The sequence below is a fragment of the Chaetodon trifascialis genome, chromosome 7, assembly GCF_039877785.1.
Source record: "Chaetodon trifascialis isolate fChaTrf1 chromosome 7, fChaTrf1.hap1, whole genome shotgun sequence".
NCBI lineage: Eukaryota > Metazoa > Chordata > Actinopteri > Chaetodontiformes > Chaetodontidae > Chaetodon > Chaetodon trifascialis.
The window spans coordinates 20,181,276-20,203,922 of NC_092062.1; the positions used below are offsets into that span (position 1 = coordinate 20,181,276).

Below are 22,647 nucleotides of genomic sequence, written 5' to 3' on the forward strand. Positions count from 1 at the left end.
GCACGTTCCCAGTGTTAAAACAAAGGTACCAAGAGCACAATGACGCAGATACACAGGTCATATCAGAGCAACAGCTTTTACAATCAAAACAGTTCTTCATTTCAGGAGTAAAATGCCCGCCTCTGCTTCTCTTTGGAATCTCCTCTGTGTGTGTCTGTGTGTAGATATTAAATGTAGTTTTAGTGCATTCCCTGAAGAGTTTTCTGTAATGAGGTGTTTGTTTTAAAAAACAAAAGTCTGTCATTATCCCAGAGGAGTTTTTTTCATGCTATGTGAAGGTATGTCCTGTCCCAAGGCATCACTTCTTGGGGTTGTCAGAGTTCAGCCATGAACCGTCCTCCTCCACCTCCCGCCGGACAACCAGGAGCATCTCTGCCACGTCCTGAGAAAGCTGTTCGCTGAGAAATGTGCTGAAAGAGAAACAAAGACGACAGAAGACACAAGGTTAGAATAACTGCGGACGCAGACAGAGGGCAGATTATTAGAGTGCAGCATTCTATCACGAACAAACAGTGAAGTAAGCCCCATGTGACCACTCATGTGGGATGACTCACTCGCTGAGACACAGTTCAAGCTGCACACACAAGCCAAGTCCTGATGTAACTCAGAGCGGACCCCCACACACAGAGATTACACGTCTGGAAAACATTTTAAAGATGGAGAAGATTCTCACCGTAGTTCTGCTTCTCCCCCAATACAGACAGGACTCTTCAGTTTGGAGTCGAGGTTGTAGTACTGTCCATTGACCTGCCGGACCGCGAGCCAGTGCCGCCGTCGGAGTGGGAGGGACACGATCCCCAGTGATACCCTTGATGGGACATTGAGAATAAAACCTTGGACCTTTGACATGCAAAGGCTCTGAACCGTCCTGCAGGAGAGATATTGAGAGATAGATTTTAGAGATATAGAAATGAAAAGCAATGTGTGTTTTGAGAGGAACTATCCCTTCAACATAAAATGATACTTTTCACACTTAAATAAAACTCAAGTTTGAGTGTGTCTCACTCACCTGCGTTTGTCCCACCACACCGCAGCCAGTTCCCTGCTCTGTAGTGCCGCCATGATGACGTTGACGTCATAGTTCCCCGTGCCTAACACTGAGCGATGAGGGTTCACCACGCACTGTGGAGCCAGCCTGCAGACAGGGAGACACAGGCACAACATTTTAAAGGGAACATCCACCTCGTCTTTGCTACTGCTCAATTTGAAATTTGGGTGTTGGGAATCTGACACGGCTCTGAAGTTTTGTTTGCTCTCTTTTTGTATGAATCTCTTCACACTCTTTGACTCTGGTCCTGACTGTAAAGCCCAACATCCATGGCGATTTAATGATAACAATAATAAAAATAATAGTACGAAGTGCTTTGAAAAAGTCAGATTAAGTTAAAACAAGAAGACAAAATATGTAAAAATGCAAAAATGTTAACATAAATAAATACAAATAAAAAGAATGAAAGCAATGAAAAGATGACAAGCCTAAAAATGGGTTTAAGACATTATTTAAAAGAAGTGATTGTGCAGCTTTATCTCCTCCGGCAGGTCATTCCGAGGCCGAGGGGCTCCAATTTAACTGAGATACAGCGACAGAACCGCTTTTCATTCATATAAAACCTATATGTCTCGAACAACCAGGACAAAGTTTCTGTTAGGCAATGAAGTCACAGGGTTTCCAGCAGGAAATTCTTTAGTTGAGGTCCTGAGTTACACAAAACAGGACTCGTCTCATAGTATATTAAGTTTCTAAATGACATCATGAACAATAGCCACAGTATATAGAGACACTTTAGTTGTGTCGATTTGACTTTACTGTTAGAGACAATGGGACACAACGCAGTACTTTAAGTTTTGGTTTGCACTTGCAGTTTAAACATGAGTTGGTGGAAGACTTTTTCGTCAGGCTGTGGACAACAACCTGAACATCCATAAATCAGACACACAGCGTCCCCTGTGCCACCCTTTGGAGAAAAAACCCAAATGCATTTCTTTGTGACCTGTTATGCAGCAGCAGGTTAGATGCTAAAAAGTATTTTTGTGGACACACTGATGTCCACCAACTATGGCAGGCTGTGGCAGTGGACAGCACAGTGTGTGGAAATATTGGATTTCAGATCAGAAATACTTTATTGATCCCCGAGGAGAAATTCAGCGTTGGTTTCATGTCTGGCAAACATTTTATCATTCTAGACAGAAAGCAGCCCATAAACAGTAACTCTGACGAGGTGATAACCTGCAGGTGCGTAACAGTCACAAAGCAACGCATGTTTCCACATTATGGAGAATGCACGCAGTGCTGGGGTCACAAATGGGGCTGGGGGCAATATTAAGTCAGGGGACTACTGTTGCCTAATATTTCTCGGATTTTCGGATAATGTGAATGTGCTTTTTGGGCAAAGCAAACCAGTTAAATCTGTTGTTCCCACTCCCTGTAACACACCGACACATGATCAAAACGTTCGCCTACCGTTTGCAGATGTCGTCGGCCGTCTCCTTGGTGAACACCCGCTCCTGGAGCACGTTGTTGAGTGCATGAATCGCGCACAGCTCCAACCGTTGCTTCTCATGAAACACCTCTCCTTCGCTCATAATAATGCTTCCCACACACAAGCACAGAGGAGAGGTACCATTAGAGGAGTAAACATGAGCTACCATGGAGCAGAGTGCGTGGTAGCTAACGTTAGCACAAATTTCAGTCCATTCAGGCTAACGACAACTTCAAAATCGTTAGCTCGCGCTTACCTTAACAGAGGCTAAAGTGTGACAGCCCAAAGATTATACTCTAGTTTGGTTGCTGACTGTTTGCAAAGCAATGGCAAAGTTAACTACTATTAATCAACAATAGCCAAATGAAGCTACTGACCTGCTGATAAAGCGATTCCCAGTTAAAAAGATGCTGGAGTCTGACAGCTACATCCAGAAACCGGAAGCAGACCGGTTGTTTTTGTTGTGATGCTGTTGTTGTGCGGCCGACACGCCCATTCACGTATTCACAGCAGCACTGGAAAATCGGTCACTTTTAATCTGCTGTGATTCTATTTTACTCGTTCAAACAACAATACAGTAAAATGAAACTTATCTTGGATACGCATACAAGCCTTCTCATTCCACCAAGACTGTCAGGTCTGGTGACTGTGGACGTTATGTTGAAGCGCCCTCTAGTGGTGAGCCTGGTTATTGACGCTCTCATACAAGCTGTTTACAGTTAATACATTATACTAATATTCATCTGGCAACGACAGTTTTTACCTATCTATATTTTTATGCTTTATGTCATATCACATTTTTTTATTATTTATTTTTTAATTATATAAGACTTTAAAGCCCATACATTAATGTGTAGAAATACTCATCACTGTGTGCTATTTAAGTTAGTGTCTTAAGTCACGATCAATCAAGTCTGGATATTTTAAAAGATATTTCACTGAGTCATGGCAGTGCTGCAGCTGTGAGAACAAAGCAAACATTTAAGCAATGATTTGTTGCTCATAACCGGGTTGTGGGCTTCAGTGAGTCTTGGAATCCTTGACATTTGTGTAGGCATGTGTGATTTTATGTACTTTTAGTAATCCTAACTAAGTAAACTTTACTTAAGCATTTTACTATTGTGAGCTGTGCCTATTTTTGCTGTTTTCTATGTATCTGCTGCTACTAGTTAAATATCCTCTCTTCGTGACTGTCCTCCCTTCCCCTGCTTCTGGAAGAAGTTCTTTGCGGTGAACGTTTCTCTTCTGAGTCTTGTGCATCTTAGTCGTATTTCATAGAACAGCCGTATTTTTTCATGGGGGATGTGAGTTTTTCAAACGCACCTATGGCTGACGAGCGTCGGTCATATTTTCGAGTCTGTGTGGCTGATTGGGCTTCAGACTGTGACGCTTCGATAACACTGTATCATGATTGGTTTAAGGATTCTGACGTTTAACGTCACTAAGGTGCCCATTGGTCTGTGGTAAGTTAAACTCTGGATTGTATTTTTGTTCCTGTGTCAAGGAAAAGAAGAAAGAACAGTAACCAGTGAGACCCGGCTAAGTTTTCATCAAAGATAGTTTTTTTTACATCATTACAGAAAAATATCTTCATATCTGACACCAGCCAGACACTCACCGCCTCAGCAGAACTCTTTCTGAAGATGGTAAGTGGGACGGTTGAGCTTATTGCTAAAGGCTAATAGCAGTAGCTGCTAGCTTGATCCGATGGTTAGCCGTTGCCGCCAGCCGTCGAGCTTCTAATTTGGGTTGTGTCTACTTGCTGGAGACCCTGACATTAATTAAGAGTCATCATCCACATTTGTATAGCTTGATAAATAAACTGGTGATAATGGATGTTGCATCGCCCGTTTTAAAACCACCGAGTAGCTTTAATATGAACCTTATCAGATTGAGGCTAGGCTAGTAACATGACTGCTAACGTAATTGGAAGCTATCGTTAAAGTTAACGTGAACGTAACCCATCGACTGAATGGTTGTGAACAGATGTAAAAAATTACCCTACAGTTTTATTAATGTTACCTGCTTTCGTGATGATATCGATGCCAGATGAGCTAATGTTAACGTTAAGAAAATGAAGTTGAAACATGTTTGACTTCTATAAGGATACTGACACTTGCTGGTGTAACCTCATTTACTTTACAAGTGTAAACTCGACCAAAAACAGTTCAAGGTTTCTCATTTGTAAGAGGTGAATGATGATGAACATATGATGATGAGTAGCAGTTGATGAAGAGGACCCTAATGTAGAGCACCACGCGTGTGCATGTCAACAAGAGAAAAATAGGAAGGGTTTTAATTGATGTTGATGATGGTGTCTAATGCCGGTTGTTTTAAACTGTTAGTAACTTAGTATGCATGTGTGGACACAATTAATAATAATGATGATAATAATAATAATAATAATAATGATAAGCTGTTGTAGGCCATCATGAATGTAGTAGGCAGAGTCAGTATGTCGGTGTCAAAAAAGCAGCATTACCATCCCTCAACATTGTGAAAATACCCTTTACTTCAAGGTTTCTCTGACAGTAGTTGGCTAAACCATCTTTCTGTTTCTCTCACAGAACTCCAATGTGGAGAATTTGCCCCCTCATGTTCTTCGCTTGGTCTACAAAGAAGTTTCAGCTTTAGCGGCAGACCCTCCTGAGGGTATCAAGATTTATCCCAGTGAGGAAGACATAACCGAGCTGCATACAGCCATCGAAGGACCAGGTAAGAATTGCAGTGTGGTGTCGTGCCAAGCTGGCATTGGCCATGATAAGACATCTTAGAATATAAACACATCACAGTGCTCATTTAGATTTTTGCCCTGAAGCTCCCACCGGTCTGCACCTTGCTGTGTGTGCACTCCTGAAGTAGGAAATGATTGCATCGCAAGACACTTAACAGTATATTCAGCACTGATACGTCATCAATATCGTCTTTTATTCATTTAAGTTTTGTAGAATCTCACACAGCAGTGTCTTTTCACAGCTCAGTATTAGTTTGGATCTGTTTCTGTCCATGAGACAGTATTCGTGTTGAGCTGTCTCACTTGACCATAAAATCATCTGAAATTCTGGTCAAATTGAATTACTGAAATGCCAATATACAGCATGTATTTTGTCATTTTAATTATTGGGCATGCAGTCAGGCAACAATCACATGATTCTTGATTAAACAGCCCATTCATTTTAAAGGTCAGCTTACGAAAAAAGCCTAGAATAAGTTGAACTGGAATTCGTTCTTTATTAGCTTGATCATGTCCACTCTTAAGTAATTAAAAACTGTCCTATGACCTCCTTGTTGTGATAATGCCAGTTTTTCATCAACAGCTAACTTTCATCTCATGGCTTATTGTGCACTCCTAATTACAACTTTGAATTTAGCTGTGTCATACTCGCAGCTTACTGTATGTCAGCTGCACCACCACCTGACATTCAGTAAAATAGCTTGATAACTATTTGGCAGTGAAGGGTGATTTCACTTGATGGCCAACCTTTTATCATTATCCTAAGGTAATAACACCTCTTGGTTGTCTACCTGCCTCGCTTATGATGGCTTGTCTGCTCCTCTATGTTTAGGTCGTTGGTGGTTAACTATCCGAGCTTAGATGTTAAGCTCTGCCACTATGGAACAACTTTTTTTTGCCTATATTATATCCTTTACTCAATGAATCATTTACGCCTGAGACAAACAGCTCCTTAAGATGAGCATTAATGCATTAGATTTACAAAGTAGGAATGGTATTACACTTTGTTATATGCAGACAGACTGCATCCAAAATTGACATATTTTCAAGGTGCAGTATAGTTATTGTATTTCATAAGTTAAGATTTTCATTAGAGGAGATATGACAGTTTTCTTCATGCTCCAGTTGGATAATGATAAAGGCACAAGTTTGAACTAACTGATCTGTGGCTGACTTGGATGCAACATTGTTTTTGTTAGTTGACTCAGTTGCCGCTCCACGACCCTATTTCTTATTATGTTTGGCACAGTCAGGACGTGCTGTTCATCAAATGAATTCTTTATGCTTTGACAGAGGGAACTCCGTTTGCTGGTGGCGTTTTCCGAATGCGTCTGGTCCTCGGGAAGGACTTCCCTGCGGTTCCACCCAAGGGGTATTTCCTGACCAAGATTTTTCACCCTAACGTGGGTCACAAGGGAGAGATCTGTGTCAACGTGCTGAAGAGGGACTGGAAGGCAGAACTTGGCCTCAGACATGTCTTACTTGTAAGAAGGACTATCAGTTTGTCGCTCTGAGTGTCAGCCTCTGTTGCCTCCACTGCTTTTACATTTCCACCTCCTTTATTTCCCCACAGACGATCAAGTGTCTTCTCATCCATCCGAATCCAGAGTCTGCGCTGAACGAAGAGGCCGGGCGTTTGCTGTTAGAGGACTATGCAGAATACGAGTCCCGAGCTCGTCTTCTCACAGAAATTCACGCCATGGGTGGGCCCGGCGGGACCTCTGGGGCACCTCAGGACCCTAATGACGGCCCACAGCCGAAGAAGCACGCAGGTGACCCCACAAAGAGAGCGGGCCCCAGTGCAGCAGCTGTGCCAGCAGCTCTGGGTAATGGAGCTAATGGCGCCAGTACCACCACCAGCAATAGCAACAGTAGTAGTAGTAGCACTAATAATGTAGCAGGAAAAAAGAAAGCAGATAAAAAGCGTGCATTGAGGCGACTTTAATACCTCAGCATAATTTTCTGTGTGTATGTGCGTGAGAGTGTGTAAATATAAATATCGAAGTGTGCTGATGATGTTTTTGTTCCCTTTTTTCTGACTCTTTGTACCACCTATCCAGACTGTCCACTTAGTCCTCTTACCTTATCTTCTGTCTTGCCACCACTCTGTCCTGTTGGCATTACAGGTTTGTTAATTATTTCCATACCTAAAGACACGATGAAAAATATGTGTTCCTCTTTGAAAGGAAACCGTCACTGCGGAAATCATGCCATCTGTTGTATTTTGCCCACAGCCTGGAGTGAATGAACGATACAGGGAATGGCTTTCACTGTGCAAAACATGGCCTCTAATGTCTGTCCACTGATGGTCTCGGACTTGACATCAGCTCTTTTTAATGTGTTTCTGCTGTGATGGTACTGGGTACTGCGCAGCCAGGCTTGGTTTAAACCAGGATGTTACTTATATTCAAATGAGGTTTTCAAATTGAGCTGAAAGGAAATAATGGCAGAATTTGCTAAACAATTATGCAGTAAGTCGCCGGGGTCACTATTGGGAGAGAAATGTTAACATCACACAAAGTAGTAACAACTGGTTCATCAATTGTATGTTTCACATTGTGATCTGAATGAAGTAAAGCTTTGGAAAGAGTAGAGTATAAGAGGTCTGTTATTTTCTTCATGGAAACTCAACCCCTTTTAAAGTTTTTTTTTTTTACATTTTTTCTGAAATTGTTTCACTGTTCAGTATTTTCAAAAGTTGTTTATAATTGACTTGTTCATATTCAGCTGTCTTGTGGTTGTGTGTGAAGACCTAGATCAGTGGCTTTAAGGGAACAGGGTAGGCTGCCAGACTACTTTATATAAAAAAAGAAAGAATAATTTATTCTCTGTATTAAGCATACAGCGGTGTGACTCATTGAAACTACCCCTGCTTCCCTACAAAGCAGCATGTGCTCTCAAATACCCAGCTGTCCGACCAGCCATGTGGGTACCTGAGAAGACATCTCTGTAGGAAAACTTCCACGTTTGATAAAATTCGTCACCCGACCCGTAGCACTGGCGGGGTTTCCAGGGCAGGTTTTCTCTCTGTTCTAAATGCATGCGGGGCCTACATTTCCCAAGGAAACACACCGAAGCGCTGTGTTAATTTGGATGGAAAAGGTGCCTCTGAAACTCCTGTCATTGTGCAGACTGTTGGCTGGATATTTTGTGTTCATTTTAAATTATTTAAATTAATAAAACATTGAAATACGAGAAGTGAAATGAGGAATGAGTCATTTTTTTCCCTCTTATTTGATCTTGTTTTGAATGCATACCTTTTTATTATGCAAAAAATGTAGCTGTTGTGCAATGATAGGTGTGTGTATATCCCTAAAGCCTCAGGGAATGGATGTTAGGGTGAAGCTTTTACTGCTCAGTGACGTGTAATAGTCCTTCATTTTGTTTATAGTGGTCTCCTGTTCTACAGTGATGGAATAACCATTATGAGCAAATCAGTAATTGCATCCACCCCAGCAAAGCAGTGAGTGAAAAGTGCACCCGGTAGAGCGTCTTTGGACCATCTAATGAAGGGCTCCACCAGCCTCTGCTGCAGACATGCAGCAGCCCACCCACCTGTGTAGAAATAGCAGCCTGCCATGCAGGTAATTATCAGGCCCGTCTCAGACACCTGGGGCTCCACATAACCCTTTACACCTTCCCCAAGACCCATTTTGGAAGTGCATACCTCTTACCTGCTATCCCCCCTCCATGGCATTTCCTCTTGTTGGAGCAAACACGCGGACATTTCTTTTGTTAAATTACATGATTCCGGTCTGATGTCGGTCAGGTGTAAAGGGGGCTTTTCCTGTGTCACATACAGTGCCACGGTGTTCATTATGATTCATCCTTTAGGTCAAATGTGCGATCACTAATTCTGATTCATGTACCACAGTCCTCGGTTAAAATTGACTCACAAACCTAAATCCGGTTTCATTCACGTGCTGTTGATCCGAGGATCGTGAGGAGGCAGTTAACTGTGTGTGACGGTGGAATGAAGCCAAACAAGAGGCAACTTCGTCTCTCACAAACCTCACACTGCCTCTCCATCACTCTTCCTCCACGTTTTGAGGACGTCTATCTGTCCCCGCTCGTCTTAAACTTGCAGAAATCTCTGAATTGCCAATGCAGATCTGGGTCTAATTGACAGTTTCGTTCACGCTCCAGTGTTAAAGCTTTTGCGCCAATCCTCTCCCCTTCCCCGTTTTCATCGCTTTCATAATTGCCACCAACATAATGACACAGTTGCTGTGGCAACCGTGTCTCTCTTTTTCTCTCTCTCTCACGCACACACAAAGAAAGAAACACACATACACACACATAACACACACTTTGGATCTCGGAGGTCTTTCGCTGAATTGACCGGCTGCTTTAATGTAAGGTTTTTTTTGTTTTTTTTCCTCCCCTCGTTTTGCCTCGTCTCATCCCTGCCTTTGACTTTTTGGAATAGCAAAATCCCTGACCGATATATATATATATATATATATATATATATATATATATATATATATTTTGTCACAGGCAGTAAAATGTAGGCCGTAGGTCATCCGGTTAAAGAAGGCAGTGAAATGGAGGGGAATAAAGATGAACGCCACCAGTTGAATGGGCCTAATGACCGTCAGCGCCGAGCAGCGCGGAGTTGAGAGTCTCATCAGCACCAGTCTGACCGACCAATCACAGCGCTCCCCCCACTGGCGGACCTCCGTGAGGCCAGTCGCAGTTAGACGTGTAACCTATCTCGCTTGGAAATTATGAAGGCAGCCAGGCTCAGTCAGTTCTAGATGGAGAAAAGTTAAATTTGGGAGAAATAACCGGCCGTTAGACATTCTGAGCATCTCACACCTGAATCACCGCGCGGTCTCCAGGATCAGTTGCACTCGAACTTGCGCCGCACAACAACCGGAATTTTCCGATCTAGTGTATAGTTGGATCGCCTTGTCACATGTATCAGAAAATCTCAGAACATCTCGTCGGGCACTGACTCTCTCTCTCTCCCCTCCTCTCTCTTTCTTTCCTGCTCGCGTTTTTTTTTTCTTTCTGCCGTGATAATGGATTAACAACAGCCCGAGATGCACCAAGAGCGACCGAGATCTGCAGCACTTGCAGAAAACACGGGCATTTAAAGCAGGTGGCAGATCCGGCAACAGTTCACGCTGTCCTGATCATCCTCTGCTACAATAACAGGCTGCCATCTGAGAAACGCTGAGATACAGTGCGCAGGCTCTTCCAGCGCTGTTCTCCAGCATCAAACCCCAGAGCAACGCGCAGGTAAGACACGACATTATGCACCTTTTATTAACGCAACAGCACTTCCAGAATTACAGGCAAAACTGTTTGATACCTTCATCGTGTGTTTGTGTCTGGGTGAAAAATGAGTTTGGCGTTTGTTTGGACGCATCAGCTGTGCTGGAGGCTGTCAAACAAAACATTTGGATGAAAGCTGCGCCACAGAAACATCTACACAGGCTTTGTGCTGGGTAGGCATGTTTTTCCTCACTTAATGCACTTTAATCGACAACTGCCAGCACATTGCGACATTCTGAACATATTGATATTAAGACCACTGATAACACACACATCCAGCCGGACTACACACACTCACAAACACACACACCGGCACGGATACACCCACGCACTTTTAGCCTACTGATACATGCAAGTCATGTCCATAACCCGCATGCTTGTTCATTGCAAGTTGCAACTTATTAACCTAATAACGGATGGTTTAGAGTCTGGAGAGTCGATGTCCAAATCACTCGGCGGGCGCGAAGTCATTGCGCAGCATATATTTTACTGATAAGACTGAAGCAAACGCTGATCCGACGGTTTCAGCGTAATTAAATCGTTGTTTTTTTTTTTTTTTTTGTTTTTTTGCATCAGCATGACTTCTCTGAAGCATTTCCCCCCTCTCATTGATTCACCCCACAGCGCGTTCTGCAACAGCGTTTCAAAAGAAAAAGAAGCCATTTTGTTTCATTTCCGACAAACACCTGTTGAAATTGTTGCATGGCCGGCACCCTGCAATGAAAGTAAGGGCGCCGTTTGCTTTGATGGGGTTGCTTGCAATGCCAGGAATCTGTGGAAACGGTTTGTTCTCCCTCCAGTGGCCGTGCAACTCAGGGATGCATCTTCACAGCGCTGGATGTATGCCCCTTCACCCCTTGGTTCCCATCCTCGCTCCCTCTCCCATCTCTGCTGCATTGCTCCAGCTGCACAGTATAGAGATGCATACAGGAGAACATTTGCTTCTTTACTACATTGAGTGACTTTGCTGGAAAGATGAATATTGGGCTTCGAGCTTTTGGGTGCAACAGGGCTGACTCTCCATATTCTGAACATCATTCGAATTTTTTAATATCATGCATTGGCAGGGAACTGTAATTTTGCATGTCGCGGGGAGTGGTTTGGACATTTGGCCCGAGTATTCTCATGAAGCGAATGAGCAGAAAACGTGGTAATGGAAGTTGAGCAGCCCTCGCAGATGATGGCGCGAGGCATCAGTGTCATCTTGTCGAACAACAGACGGGCAGATGTGACTTTGAAATCTGGTTCGGCTAATGGGTGTAGATTGGATTCTGCCTCCCTTCTCTTTCACTGCCTCTTTCACTCACACACAGACAGAGCTGCAGTGCTATTCTGAGAGAGTTAGCTGCCTCAACCCACGCACAGAATCTGAGAAAGAGAGAAAGGCAGAATGAGGGAGAAAGAGGAGAAGGAGGGAGCAAAAGGAATAAAGACTACAAGGAGGTTTACAGAATGCCTACTATCGTCTCTCTCATGCACACAAAGCCCCTTTACAGTTTCAGATTGTACCTCTTAAAGTGCTCTAACAGCAGCTGATTTACAGTCTTGATTAGCACTCCTCTTGTTTGTGGCATTGACTGTATTTGCAGATCTGTTTGGTGGTGCTGTTTGTGTGATGTGCTATGTTGTATTGGTAAGTGCTGGGAGAAATGTACTTGATTCTGTGCCACCCACACACCGCCCTCCCACTCATGGTCGTCTCTGCATCTATACCTCTGGCTCTTCCCGCTCGCCACAATCTCTTTGCTCATTTAAATCATACCCTGCATTTATCCCTCTGCTCTCTTTCTCGCTTTCTCTATCACTGGCTTTTCAGGAGCGTATTCCTCCTGCAACCGAGCAGGCACACTAACACACTCGGCTTCTCGCAGTGCACACGCACATAATGCAATTAGTAAAAATGACTGTGTTGCGTGCATCCAAAATATGCACACGCCGGGTGTCGGTAAGTGAGGAGAAGAGGTTGCAGGGCTCCTTTCTAATCGTGTCTCTCGTTTGCATTGCAGCGGACGCTCGGCCAACGCGCTCCAGGTTTGATTGTCGATGTGCAAACCTGAAGACAATTCTGGAAATCAAGCAGAACGTTTAGAGACGACAGAAGAGAAATTCTGGCGGGGAGAGAGAGAGCTCTTTTGGAACATTAGTCAGTGGGAGAACTGCTGCTTTGTGTCTCTCGTTTTTCCTCCGCTGAACTCTCCTCAGAAGGTCAGAGGGGCATGTAACTGAAACAAGTGGAGCCCTCAGTGATTTCAGCATTCTGTCTCCCCCATCTGTGCCTACATTCTCTGCTACAGATAGGGACGTTTTGATAATTACATATAATTATAATTTCTGTGGGAGACAGATCTGCTTCTGTCTATTATTGCCAACACCTCCAACACAATAACTTCACACATTTACATATTTCTCAACAAAAGTGATATTCTTTGAACCTCGGAGACAAATCAGGAATAATTTTACTTAGAGCGACATGTCACACGGAGAAGCAATGCGCCATTCAGTTCATGTCTAATTAGTGGTACAGTTGAATGACACGGGCGACTTTTTGTGCCTCAAAGCTGAATGCAGAACATTTGAAATCCATGACGTTTGCCTCTTTTTGCAATGTATTTTGCAGGCAGGGAGTCGTTTCCTGGGTTTATGCTTACTCCTAATTTTCAGCTGTTACAGTCTTCTCACACTTAAGCCGAGCCTCCCTCATTATCACCCCCCGGCCCAATCACAGTAACAGTCCGTGCCAGGCGAGCACTGATGCACATTAATTCATCCATAGAAAAGACAGATAAAGTACGCAGTGTATCTATAGATGTGACGAGTGCCTAGAACAAGTTAACATGGACACAAGTCCCTCAAGAGAAACTAGGCATCATTAATAGGCTGTTTTCATGCAGTCTGTTAATTACATTTAAGTGTTTACAATGCCAAACAACACCAAATATATGAAAACAATTATAGATTTCATACATTTTTCCAGAAAATAATTGCTTACAGCTTATTTAAGTGCCAATTCTGAATGTATGTAGTGCCATACTAAAAATAGTCATCCAGGAATGAACAAAACAGATAAAACTGTTTACATTTGACAAACCACGGGCCATAGATTATTGTTCAAGTGCCACAATCAGCACAGGAATGTATAGGACTGCCATATTTTATTGAAAATACTTGTTGCTGATCTTTACTGGCCTTTGTGGTTACCAAACGTAATTCCATCTAGCAGTACATCAGATATTTGTACTTTTCTTCAGAGGGACATGTAGAACAAGGCATTAAGGACTAAAAGCATGAAGATTGTTGTTTTCAGTTTGTCCTTTCTGCAAAGATGCATCCATTTTAGCGTTCTAGACTTGAGAGGTGGTTTTGGAGGGCAAAAGATGAAGTCATTACGCATTCAGAGTTCCTCTCTGCCGGTAAATTAAAACCATTTGAACACCATTATCAACAATTATTGAAACCCACCGACTGATTTTGATAGTGTAAGTCCTTTTCACTTTCATTGTTCCTGACCTTTTGCATTCTTACACCATATAAAATACTCAGCGTCTGACAAAACACAAAACAGGCTTCAGATTTCATCATCCAGCATTCCTGAATGAAACTACTGATACATCATCAATATCCAGTCAGTTGTACATGCTACTTGAATATTTCACATGCCACTTTAGTGGGTTAAACTGCAAAAGCGGATACAGTGTTGCAACTGCATTGACTCAACAACAGAAAATAGATCTCTTAGTCATGTAAAAATGACGCCCACCACCAATCTCCGAGTCCTCGCTGTCTCCCTGCTCTCCCTCCTTACTGCCCCACTTACCACTGTTGTGGAGACCTCTCCGTCCCCCCCTCCTCAGCACATAGACCGCTCAGGGAGGCCGTTCACCGAGCAGCCCAAGACTGGCCCCAGCCCCTCCCTCCTGCTTCTTGCCATGCAGGCCAATATCATTCCAGCCGCTCTCCAAGGCAGGTCCCGAAGCCCCGAGAAACTTCCAGAAACCTCAGAGGGAGTTCTTGAGGCACCTCCGAAACCCCTTCCCCAGGTCATGTTCCCCAAGAATGTGACTTCAGCGGAGGCCCTCGCACCTCCCTTAGGTGCAGCCCAGGTAGCGCCCATTCCGCCCCGCCTGATGGATGTATGGATGGATGTATGTCGGGGTTATTATGACGTAATGGGGCACTTTGACAGCGCTTTCAACTGCTCCAAGGACACCTTCGTCTTTTGCTGTGGAACCTGCCACTACCGCTTCTGCTGTCCAGAGCGAAGCCGGCAACTGGAGCAGGACAGCTGTAAAAACTATGACTCTCCAGACTGGGCCAAGCCACAAACAGACTCCATGATTTTACCAGAGGAATTAGGTCCTGACCCAGACTTTGATCCACTGAAGCAGCAGAGCCACAACACAGGCTTCGTCATCGGAGGTGTGGTTGTGTTCATGGTGGCTGTCGCTGTGGGCATCAAGGTGGTCTTCAACAAGGTGCAACAGGAAGCCAACCAAAGGGACCTCAACATGCCCAGGTGAGACATTGAAAAAAAGCTTCCTTTCAGCACCTCTCACGGCTGAATTCATTATTTCCTTTTAATGCTGTATGTATGAAATTAGGTTTTCAGGACTCCATAAATGGCCCAGATTCATCATTCTGGGCTCAGAATAATGTTGTTAGTCATCGGCTGAAACATATTTGATATTCATCAAGTGGCTGCTGCAGAATTCATGGATGTTTTGATTCGTCTGAGCTTTTTATCTCATGTGCGGCCCGTAATCTTGGCAATACAGGTTCACGTTTGGATTTTTGTACAGGTCACATTTTTCTATCTTGGCCTCCAGTAGTGGAGGATGATGCTTGTAGTCTGATAGTGAGCGTTGGTTGATCCCTTAAAGACTACAAATGATTAATAGCGTATTGTTTTTCATCACTGTGCACAAATTTAGATCCAAACCATTGGCAGGTGGGTGATTGTGCAAAAAGGACTGTGGCTGATTCTTACACAATTCAAATGCAGTATTTTATTTTCAAATATAAGATGGATGTTCGGTAAATTGCTCTCACATTAAGTGAGCCTTCAACCTCACATTAATATGATCTTTTGCGAATCAAGTATGAACCAGTCCACAGTACAAAATAAGATACCTTGTGAAGACAATTTTTTATGACAAATATTAAAACATTACAGAGGGCCCAAACCTCAAATATAGACTAATAAGCATATATTCACTGTGTAGACATGTTTTATCAATGTGAATTTGATGTGATAAGATCGTCAGCCATACAGCCAATAGTTAACTGTCAATTTTATCTTGTGTTTCCTTCGTGCTTCTGTTTATTATATCATTAGAGCCCTGGTTGACATGTTGCGGCACCAGTCCAGCCCAGTCCAGCAGGATGAGAGAAACAACAGCGTGGCTCTGGCTGTAGGAGATGGACAAGGGACACTGGGGAGACCTCCAAAAAATCTTTATGCCCCAGGACTGCCCAGCAAGGACAACAGATGTGAGGGGCTTTCAGAGCATTAATGAGTAGCACGATCAGAGCTTTTGTAACTGCGTCCTCTGTATGTCAAGGCACAGCGTGTTTGTCACATCTGCATGTGAATGCAGGTTTTTTCTTTGTCCCACCACCAAGATGTCTTTGTAACCATTAGGGGGAAAATCCTGCACAGTGGTGTGCAAAATCATAAATGTTGCTATCAGTGATTTGTCTGTACTGGCTGTGGTTACTGAGAAAATATATCTGTGACTTCTCTGTGTGATATCAGGCCTCCACTTCAAGATTCAAGTAGCTAAATGAACAGGGTTGTGGAAATTAGTGCTTTAAAATACATATGCCTTATGTGATGATGCTGAAAAGCTCTGTGCATGTGAGATGATGTGATAATGAATTGACGCAGATTCATAAATGTCTATAGTTCCCTTGATCTTCTATGCTAAAGCACCATAGATGGAGACTGCCTGACATCCATTTTGGGCTGATTACCTTGTGTTCTTTTTACTTACAGTGGGCAATTTGCAACACAATTTCATCCACTCATCAGGCTCCAGCCCCAAACACACTGCGACTATTGGTAAGGCAGCTGGCGAAAGCCGTTCTCCTTTGTAAATTTCATGTAATCACCACAATGTGTCATTTACTTGGTTCCGTTTTGTTTTAAGCTCAGAAGTAGACTCATTCATCCCCACAATAATAATGATTATCATAGCTTCAGTTGCGTGTGTGGATGTTGAAAGCGAGTTAAAATCTGTCTGTTCCAGTGAATGTTAGCAGATTCGCACACTGCTACATGCGGTGCGCTATATCCAGAGGAGCAAATCTCATTTAACACACAGCCGTTTTCTCCCTGTGGTCTCTGTAGAACGCACCCCTCGGATGAACAATGCTCAGCTGGCAGCTGGAGGCACCCTGCTTTCCAGTAAACACAACAACACCAAATCCCAGCCTTCTTTCCACCACTCCCTGCACAACCTGGCTCAGCTGCCGCCCTCCTATGAGAGCGCCACCAAGCCTGAGCTCAACAGATACTCCTCACTCAAACGCCTCGGTAAGTACCTTGATTTTCGAGACATGAGGACAAATGCATCAGTCTGTCTGCCCCTTGCTCCCCTAACAGAGCTGCTTCTGCAGCTGCTTCATCTCATTTATCGGTACTGAAACATGGTGACACAATTCACACTCTGACATAAAGTGCAGGATGTGTCATTATGTGCTGATGCTATTTTCTGTGGTGATAAACAATTCAGAGAAATTTTGTTTGGCTTCCAGAAAAAGGTCTTGATGAGTACTCGTCTGGTTACTGCACCACCAAGCGCCGGCCTCACACAGCCCAGCCGGCCCTCCAGTCCTCTCAGCACCACCTCCACTGGGGTGGAGACTACACCCTCAGTGGGAGAGGAACCCTCCCCAGGCATGCAGTCCGTCCCTGGATCCCGCCCCCGCCTTCTGGCATGCCTGCCTCACCCACCCCCAATCCTTATCCTCTGGATCCCCCAGAGCCACAATACAACCCCAATTACGACACTCTCTCCAAGCCCCCGAGGAAAGTTAAGTCCACTGACCAGCTGCTCAACATGGGTGATGTCCCTGGCAACACAGGCACCCTGTCCAGGCTGTCCAAGAACCAGCAACACCAGTACTACAAAGCCATGGCTGCCTCCAATAAGAACTCCAACACGCAGACCCTCACCAGGAAGACCCAGGACAGGAGAGAGGAGAGGCAGGAACGGCTGCTCATGTCTCCGGACCATTTGGAGGAGAGGATGGGCGTCGGCGGGATGGGGGTTGTAGATCCTTACGCCCACACGGGAGGCATTGTTCCCACGCTGCCTCGCCAGCAGAAGGCCCAGTCCCAGCAGAACGTCTGCGCCACACCCTCCCTGGACCGGCACCACATGATCAAGATGAACTCTCACCCCACGTCCGGACGAGAGCAGGACAGGAACACGACCATGACGGGGCACATGAGTGGGGGCATGGGCTGGGCAGGGGAGATGCCCGGGGCGGGAGTAGTCATGGGAACAGGAACGCTTGGGGGCCACAGTGCCAGGAGGATGGCTTTTGCAGCGAAAAGGCAGAACACCATTGAGCAGCTACATTTCATACCGGGAGGGGGCGGTGGGGGGTCAGCAGGAAGTGGAGGAGGGAGTCAGGGGATCAGGACGGGGAGTAAAAATGAGGTGACGGTGTGAGGTCTGTGCCTAATGTAGAGTTTACCCCTCATCAGAGGTATGGGAATAGATCACCCTTCTGCATTTAACTATTAGATATACAACTGCAAGACATAAAATTAGAAATATAAAGTATTATAACAGTATAACGTGTTTAGGCTATTCAAATTAGTGTTATCTTGTAATTAAATTGCTTAAATATGATTACTTAATTAAAAATCTAAGTGGGGAATATCTGTTCCAATTATGTGATAGCCTATATTAGCCATATTTTGTAACAAAATTTGCCATATTGCCATATACAGCAGTGCCATTACTTGTAGAAAGACTGACTGGAAGGGTGAAACAAAACCAACAGAAGTGTTGTTCATAATTTTGTTTTTATACATGTTTTTCAAAAAGTACTCAGGAGCCATATTAGATAGGGAACAAGACGATATTAAAAAAAAAAAAAGAGGTCGATGAAGAGGAGGACCGTGTGGAATATTGTATCACAGAATTTCATAGCCGACTGCCTGCTGGACTCAGCCCTCACCCACAATCATTTATTAAACTGAATCTCATGGGTGAAAGGACCAGATGAGGCTGAATGGACCGTGTGCCTGGTGAGGGTTTTTGGAGATCTGACGCTCTGCTGAGCCATCCTCATCCTGACACAGGGAGACAGAACTGATTTTTATTGCTTCCTATGTAAATGAGCGGACCGGGTGGGGGCTGTTTCTGACCAGGACCCAGCAGCCTGACACTATTGGCAGGACTCTGCGCCCGATTTAAACTGCGGACGTACCCACATTACCAATCTGATGCCTGGGTTGCCTAGTTTTCCATGTGACCTTAGATCAAATCCCCAGAGGAACTCACACTCTGATCGCTGTTACACTTCAGCAGTGTCAACTGATGTGAGATTACGTTATGGGTGAGTTTTCCCTCATGTTCCCATCTATAGATCAGGACCTAACTATCAAAACAATGGGCTACCAAATAATATAGAGCCATCTGTCACGTTATTACAAAAACATCTTGACATGAACGTAGACGAGTCAAGAGGAAACAGAACAGATGTATGTGTTCAGTTTACCAATAAAAAGGCAACCTGCTTTAATGTAGGTTGTGCACAAAGAGCAAAGGTTTTTCTACAGAGCACAAATGAATAGGAACATGACGCAGAGGTTGCACTTACACAACTGTCCTTCAAAGCCATTTATGGAGATACAAAGAAAATACCACAGAGGAAGCTGGTCTGACAATCACCATTTTATTATTCTCACCAGGTGACAAATTATACAAGTCAGTGATATTTTGTACAGTCAAAGGATTGGCTTCAGAGCAAGCCAGGAGAGAGGGCGACCTGAGGCCTTCTCCTGCGTGGCTCCACATGCCATAAGAGACTCGGATGGTTAGGAAGCCCTGCCCGTCCTCAAGACGAAGACCTTGCTGTATCATAACGCACTTCAGCCAGTATGAGTAAGAAAAAAAAAAAAAAGAAACATAAAAGAGAAAAAAAATCTTCATCAATAACAACGCTTATCAATACTAAGGGCTATCCTATCCTATATACTGTAGTATGTGATATCTGTGGTCCATATAAAATGCTATCTCTTTCTCTTGATTTTGTGTTGATATTGTCATGATGTATTAAGTATTAATGTGTACAAAAAACAAGAGCAATTTAAGCACAGTTCAAAGAGAAACACAGAGACAAAACTTTGCACAAATCTATCCCCTGATATTTGCACCAGATACAAACTTACTTTGTATCACATCCTCAAGGTTTACATTCTGTTCGAGCACGGCTGAAAGTAAGTGTGACTGATCAATGGAAGGTATTGTATTGAGCGAGGATTTTATTTATTTATTTATTTATTTATTTTTGGGAGTCAACAGAAATCAGAGATCATTACGCAGATCAAAGAAGGAACTTGTTACTGCTTGGTCTTTGTTCAGCCATGTGAAAGGATACAGAGATGAAATACTGCTAAACAGAAACACAGATTTCATTCGGACAATCTTCCTATACACAGTGCTAAATGTAGTTGTTATGAATATGATGGATTGTTATTATTAATAATTATTATAACTGTTATGGTTATTATTAACAATTATCTTATGATGTGATGTTCTTTTACTTGGTGGGATTTAAGTGTTTATTGTTTTTAGATAACTAGCATTCTCATGACTAGTTGGTTTTTCATACATCTGGTCATAAATTCAAGTTTTTAAAACATTCTGAATCTTGATGCATGCCAGCTCCATTTCATTGAGAGGCATTTACAGTATGCCTGGATTTTAAGGTCATCTATGCTTATATGGCCAACTTTCCAGCTGTATGTACTGTGCCTAGACATCGGCCTTATGACTCCTTGATCTCAAGTGATTACTTAGGTTTCCACTCGGGTACAAAAACGTCTATTGAAAAAATCTGCAGCCTTCTAAATGTATGTGGAGATGATGGTGTTTTAACAACCAGCGAGGGATAGATGTGTTTGGTATGGGCCAGAAGTTTTAAACACCACCAGACTGGAGACAGTCTCCACTTGCAGCAGCCTGACCCAATAACTTACTTATGGGTTGTACACACTAAACCCATGATGCCATAATGTATGTGTGTTTGGATGAATGTTTATTACACAGGTTGGAGAGAAATGGAGGTCTAAAGGAAACCTGAATGCTTTGAGTGCAGTGTCTTTTTTCAGGGAAATAGGACAGATGACATACAGTAGTATTAGATTTTTTTAATAGAGCCACAAAAGGTCTGTAGCAAAGTCTGTAATATCTCACAAGCCATATCCATCGAAACTCATTATCACAATTTTATAAATGGTTAATCTAATTTGTGCAAGTATTGTATTTTGTATAGCTAGTACAATCAGAATATTTTGAGTGATCTCTTTGACATTAATTTGAGGATTCAGCAAATTCTGTGTGAGTATTTAATGAATTGTACAGTGCCAAACTCATAACATTTTGTTGTCTTTCTATTGTCATAGCCTCCGACAAAACTACAGGGGTTATTTCTTTTTCACAACTGAGAACTAATACACGGGCAAGTGAGCTAAAAACAGGCTAGTTATCAGAAAGAAATGAATGAAAATGGTGTGTGTTTTTACCATTATGAATTCATTTAGAGAGAGGATGCTTAATGGCCACCTGAAATGTAAAGCATTACCAACAGTTAATCGTACGGACAGGGACCACGTCCAGTAATTAAATTCATGGATTTATTTTCATGTCTATGAATTTCAAAGTAACCCTTTTGTTATTGTTCAATGCATTGATCCCCTTGGATACGACAGAATTTGTATAATAAAGTTGGTGGAAAAAAATCATTCATTACAGAGTGTGAGGTTTCTTACATAAATGTTCTTGAATTTTCGTATTTTACCTTACTTGCAATCTATCTGTGATCTCTGTTTTTTCTACCTGAGACACATAAATGCTTGAGTCACCCACAACCTCTGCAATTATGTCTACTTCTCTGGCACATTGCTTATCACTGTTACCAAACCCAGGCATCACTGTCATCCAGTGACTGATATATATTCTTATTTTAGGAATATTTTAAACTCAGCCATTAGGCCTGTCACACTCTTTTCTTAAAGAGGCAAACACTGAAGCACCATGCAGCTTGCTTTGCAGCAATGTTCATGTAAACTGAGCTCTATGGCACGCAATTATGCTTCATCTTAGACTTCTGACATTCTGAGGGAAAATTTGTTCCTCTTAATTTTGGAGGACTGAATAGCACCTACAGACCCTCTCAAGTGCCCTGTTGCGATTGCCTTGTTAGTCACATAGATTTCTATGTCCATTGCTTGCACAAAGGTAATTCTGTACTCTCTTAAATAGGACTAATTTGCTATGAAATGTAGTTAAATTAACACTCTTTTTTAACTAAAACACATGGCAAGCCAGTGAGATACGTCTCTGTTTCAGCAGAAAATCTGTTGACAGACTTGCATTTAATTATGAGTAGAAGTCATTTTCACTTAAGTGAGAGTCTTTTAAGTATTATTGGTAAAATGTACTTAAGGTATCAAAAGTAAAAGTACTCATAAAGCAGAAAATGAGCTCTGTGAGTGTAATTGTGTAGTAGTAATATGGTATTACATTCAGAATATTGTGTGTTATTGGATTATTATTACAGATGCATTTATGTACAGTTGCTGGTTGAGGTGGAGCTATTTAAAAAAAATATATATATATACTGATGAGCAGTTTAATCTATAACTGTGCATTACTCCACATATTTGTTGTGGGTAAAATCTTGATCTAGACAGTAACTTGCGACTATATGGTTAAGTAGATCTAATGGAGCAAAAAGTACAATAGGCTTCTTTCTCCCTGGAGTACAAGTATAAAGCAGCATGAAATGGAAATACTCAGGTAGAGTACAATTAAGACTTCCTCAACATTATGCATAAGTACAGTAGATTTACTTTGTTACATTCCACCACTGGTTACAAAGACATTTTATCACAAATTTCCATGACGACTG

The 22,647-nt window shown here is 42.8% G+C and overlaps 3 protein-coding genes across 4 annotated transcripts; 2 read left to right on the forward strand and 1 right to left on the reverse strand.

Moving 5' to 3' along the window:
- Positions 1–227: 227 nt before the first annotated feature.
- Positions 228–3,160, reverse strand: josd2 (Josephin domain containing 2). Of its 2 annotated transcripts, none has more exons than XM_070965764.1 (5): positions 2,858–3,160; positions 2,462–2,590; positions 1,010–1,135; positions 674–868; positions 228–410 (listed from the first exon to the last, which is right to left on the reverse strand). In XM_070965764.1, the coding sequence occupies exons 2-5, from the start codon at positions 2,581–2,583 to the stop codon at positions 299–301; spliced, it is 555 nt and encodes a 184-aa protein (XP_070821865.1). In that variant the 5' UTR covers positions 2,584–2,590; positions 2,858–3,160; the 3' UTR covers positions 228–298. The 2 variants fall into 2 exon arrangements, with proteins under 2 accessions (XP_070821865.1, XP_070821866.1); XM_070965765.1 differs by having other exon boundaries at positions 2,737–2,920.
- Positions 3,161–3,940: 780 nt separating this feature from the next.
- ube2s (ubiquitin-conjugating enzyme E2S) lies at positions 3,941–8,415 on the forward strand. Its single transcript, XM_070965524.1, has 4 exons — positions 3,941–4,126; positions 5,048–5,195; positions 6,508–6,698; positions 6,788–8,415. Exons 1-4 carry the CDS (start codon positions 4,124–4,126, stop codon positions 7,157–7,159), a joined length of 714 nt encoding a protein of 237 aa, XP_070821625.1. The 5' UTR covers positions 3,941–4,123; the 3' UTR covers positions 7,160–8,415.
- Positions 8,416–9,749: 1,334 nt separating this feature from the next.
- LOC139333619 (protein shisa-7) lies at positions 9,750–21,462 on the forward strand. The gene is made up of 6 exons (XM_070966169.1): positions 9,750–10,461; positions 12,504–15,010; positions 15,830–15,984; positions 16,490–16,555; positions 16,844–17,029; positions 17,251–21,462. The coding sequence occupies exons 2-6, from the start codon at positions 14,244–14,246 to the stop codon at positions 18,171–18,173; spliced, it is 2,097 nt and encodes a 698-aa protein (XP_070822270.1). The 5' UTR covers positions 9,750–10,461; positions 12,504–14,243; the 3' UTR covers positions 18,174–21,462.
- Positions 21,463–22,647: the final 1,185 nt, after the last annotated feature.

What these genes read in the sequence shown, in the direction of transcription:
- josd2 (XM_070965764.1), bottom strand. Translation starts at nt 2,583, where the DNA reads ATGAGCGAAGGAGAGGTGTTTCATGAGAAGCAACGGTTGGAGCTGTGC. An exon ending in GCCGACGACATCTGCAAACG is followed by an intron (nt 1,136 to 2,461) that starts GTAGGCGAACGT and finishes CCCTGTCTGCAG; the next exon opens with GCTGGCTCCACAGTGCGTGG. An exon ending in GTGTGGTGGGACAAACGCAG is followed by an intron (nt 869 to 1,009) that starts GTGAGTGAGACA and finishes TCTCTCCTGCAG; the next exon opens with GACGGTTCAGAGCCTTTGCA.
- LOC139333619 (XM_070966169.1), top strand. Translation starts at nt 14,244, where the DNA reads ATGACGCCCACCACCAATCTCCGAGTCCTCGCTGTCTCCCTGCTCTCC. An exon ending in AGGGACCTCAACATGCCCAG is followed by an intron (nt 15,011 to 15,829) that starts GTGAGACATTGA and finishes TTATATCATTAG; the next exon opens with AGCCCTGGTTGACATGTTGC. An exon ending in GCCCAGCAAGGACAACAGAT is followed by an intron (nt 15,985 to 16,489) that starts GTGAGGGGCTTT and finishes TTTTACTTACAG; the next exon opens with TGGGCAATTTGCAACACAAT.
- ube2s (XM_070965524.1), top strand. An exon ending in TACAGCCATCGAAGGACCAG is followed by an intron (nt 5,196 to 6,507) that starts GTAAGAATTGCA and finishes ATGCTTTGACAG; the next exon opens with AGGGAACTCCGTTTGCTGGT. An exon ending in GCCTCAGACATGTCTTACTT is followed by an intron (nt 6,699 to 6,787) that starts GTAAGAAGGACT and finishes ATTTCCCCACAG; the next exon opens with ACGATCAAGTGTCTTCTCAT.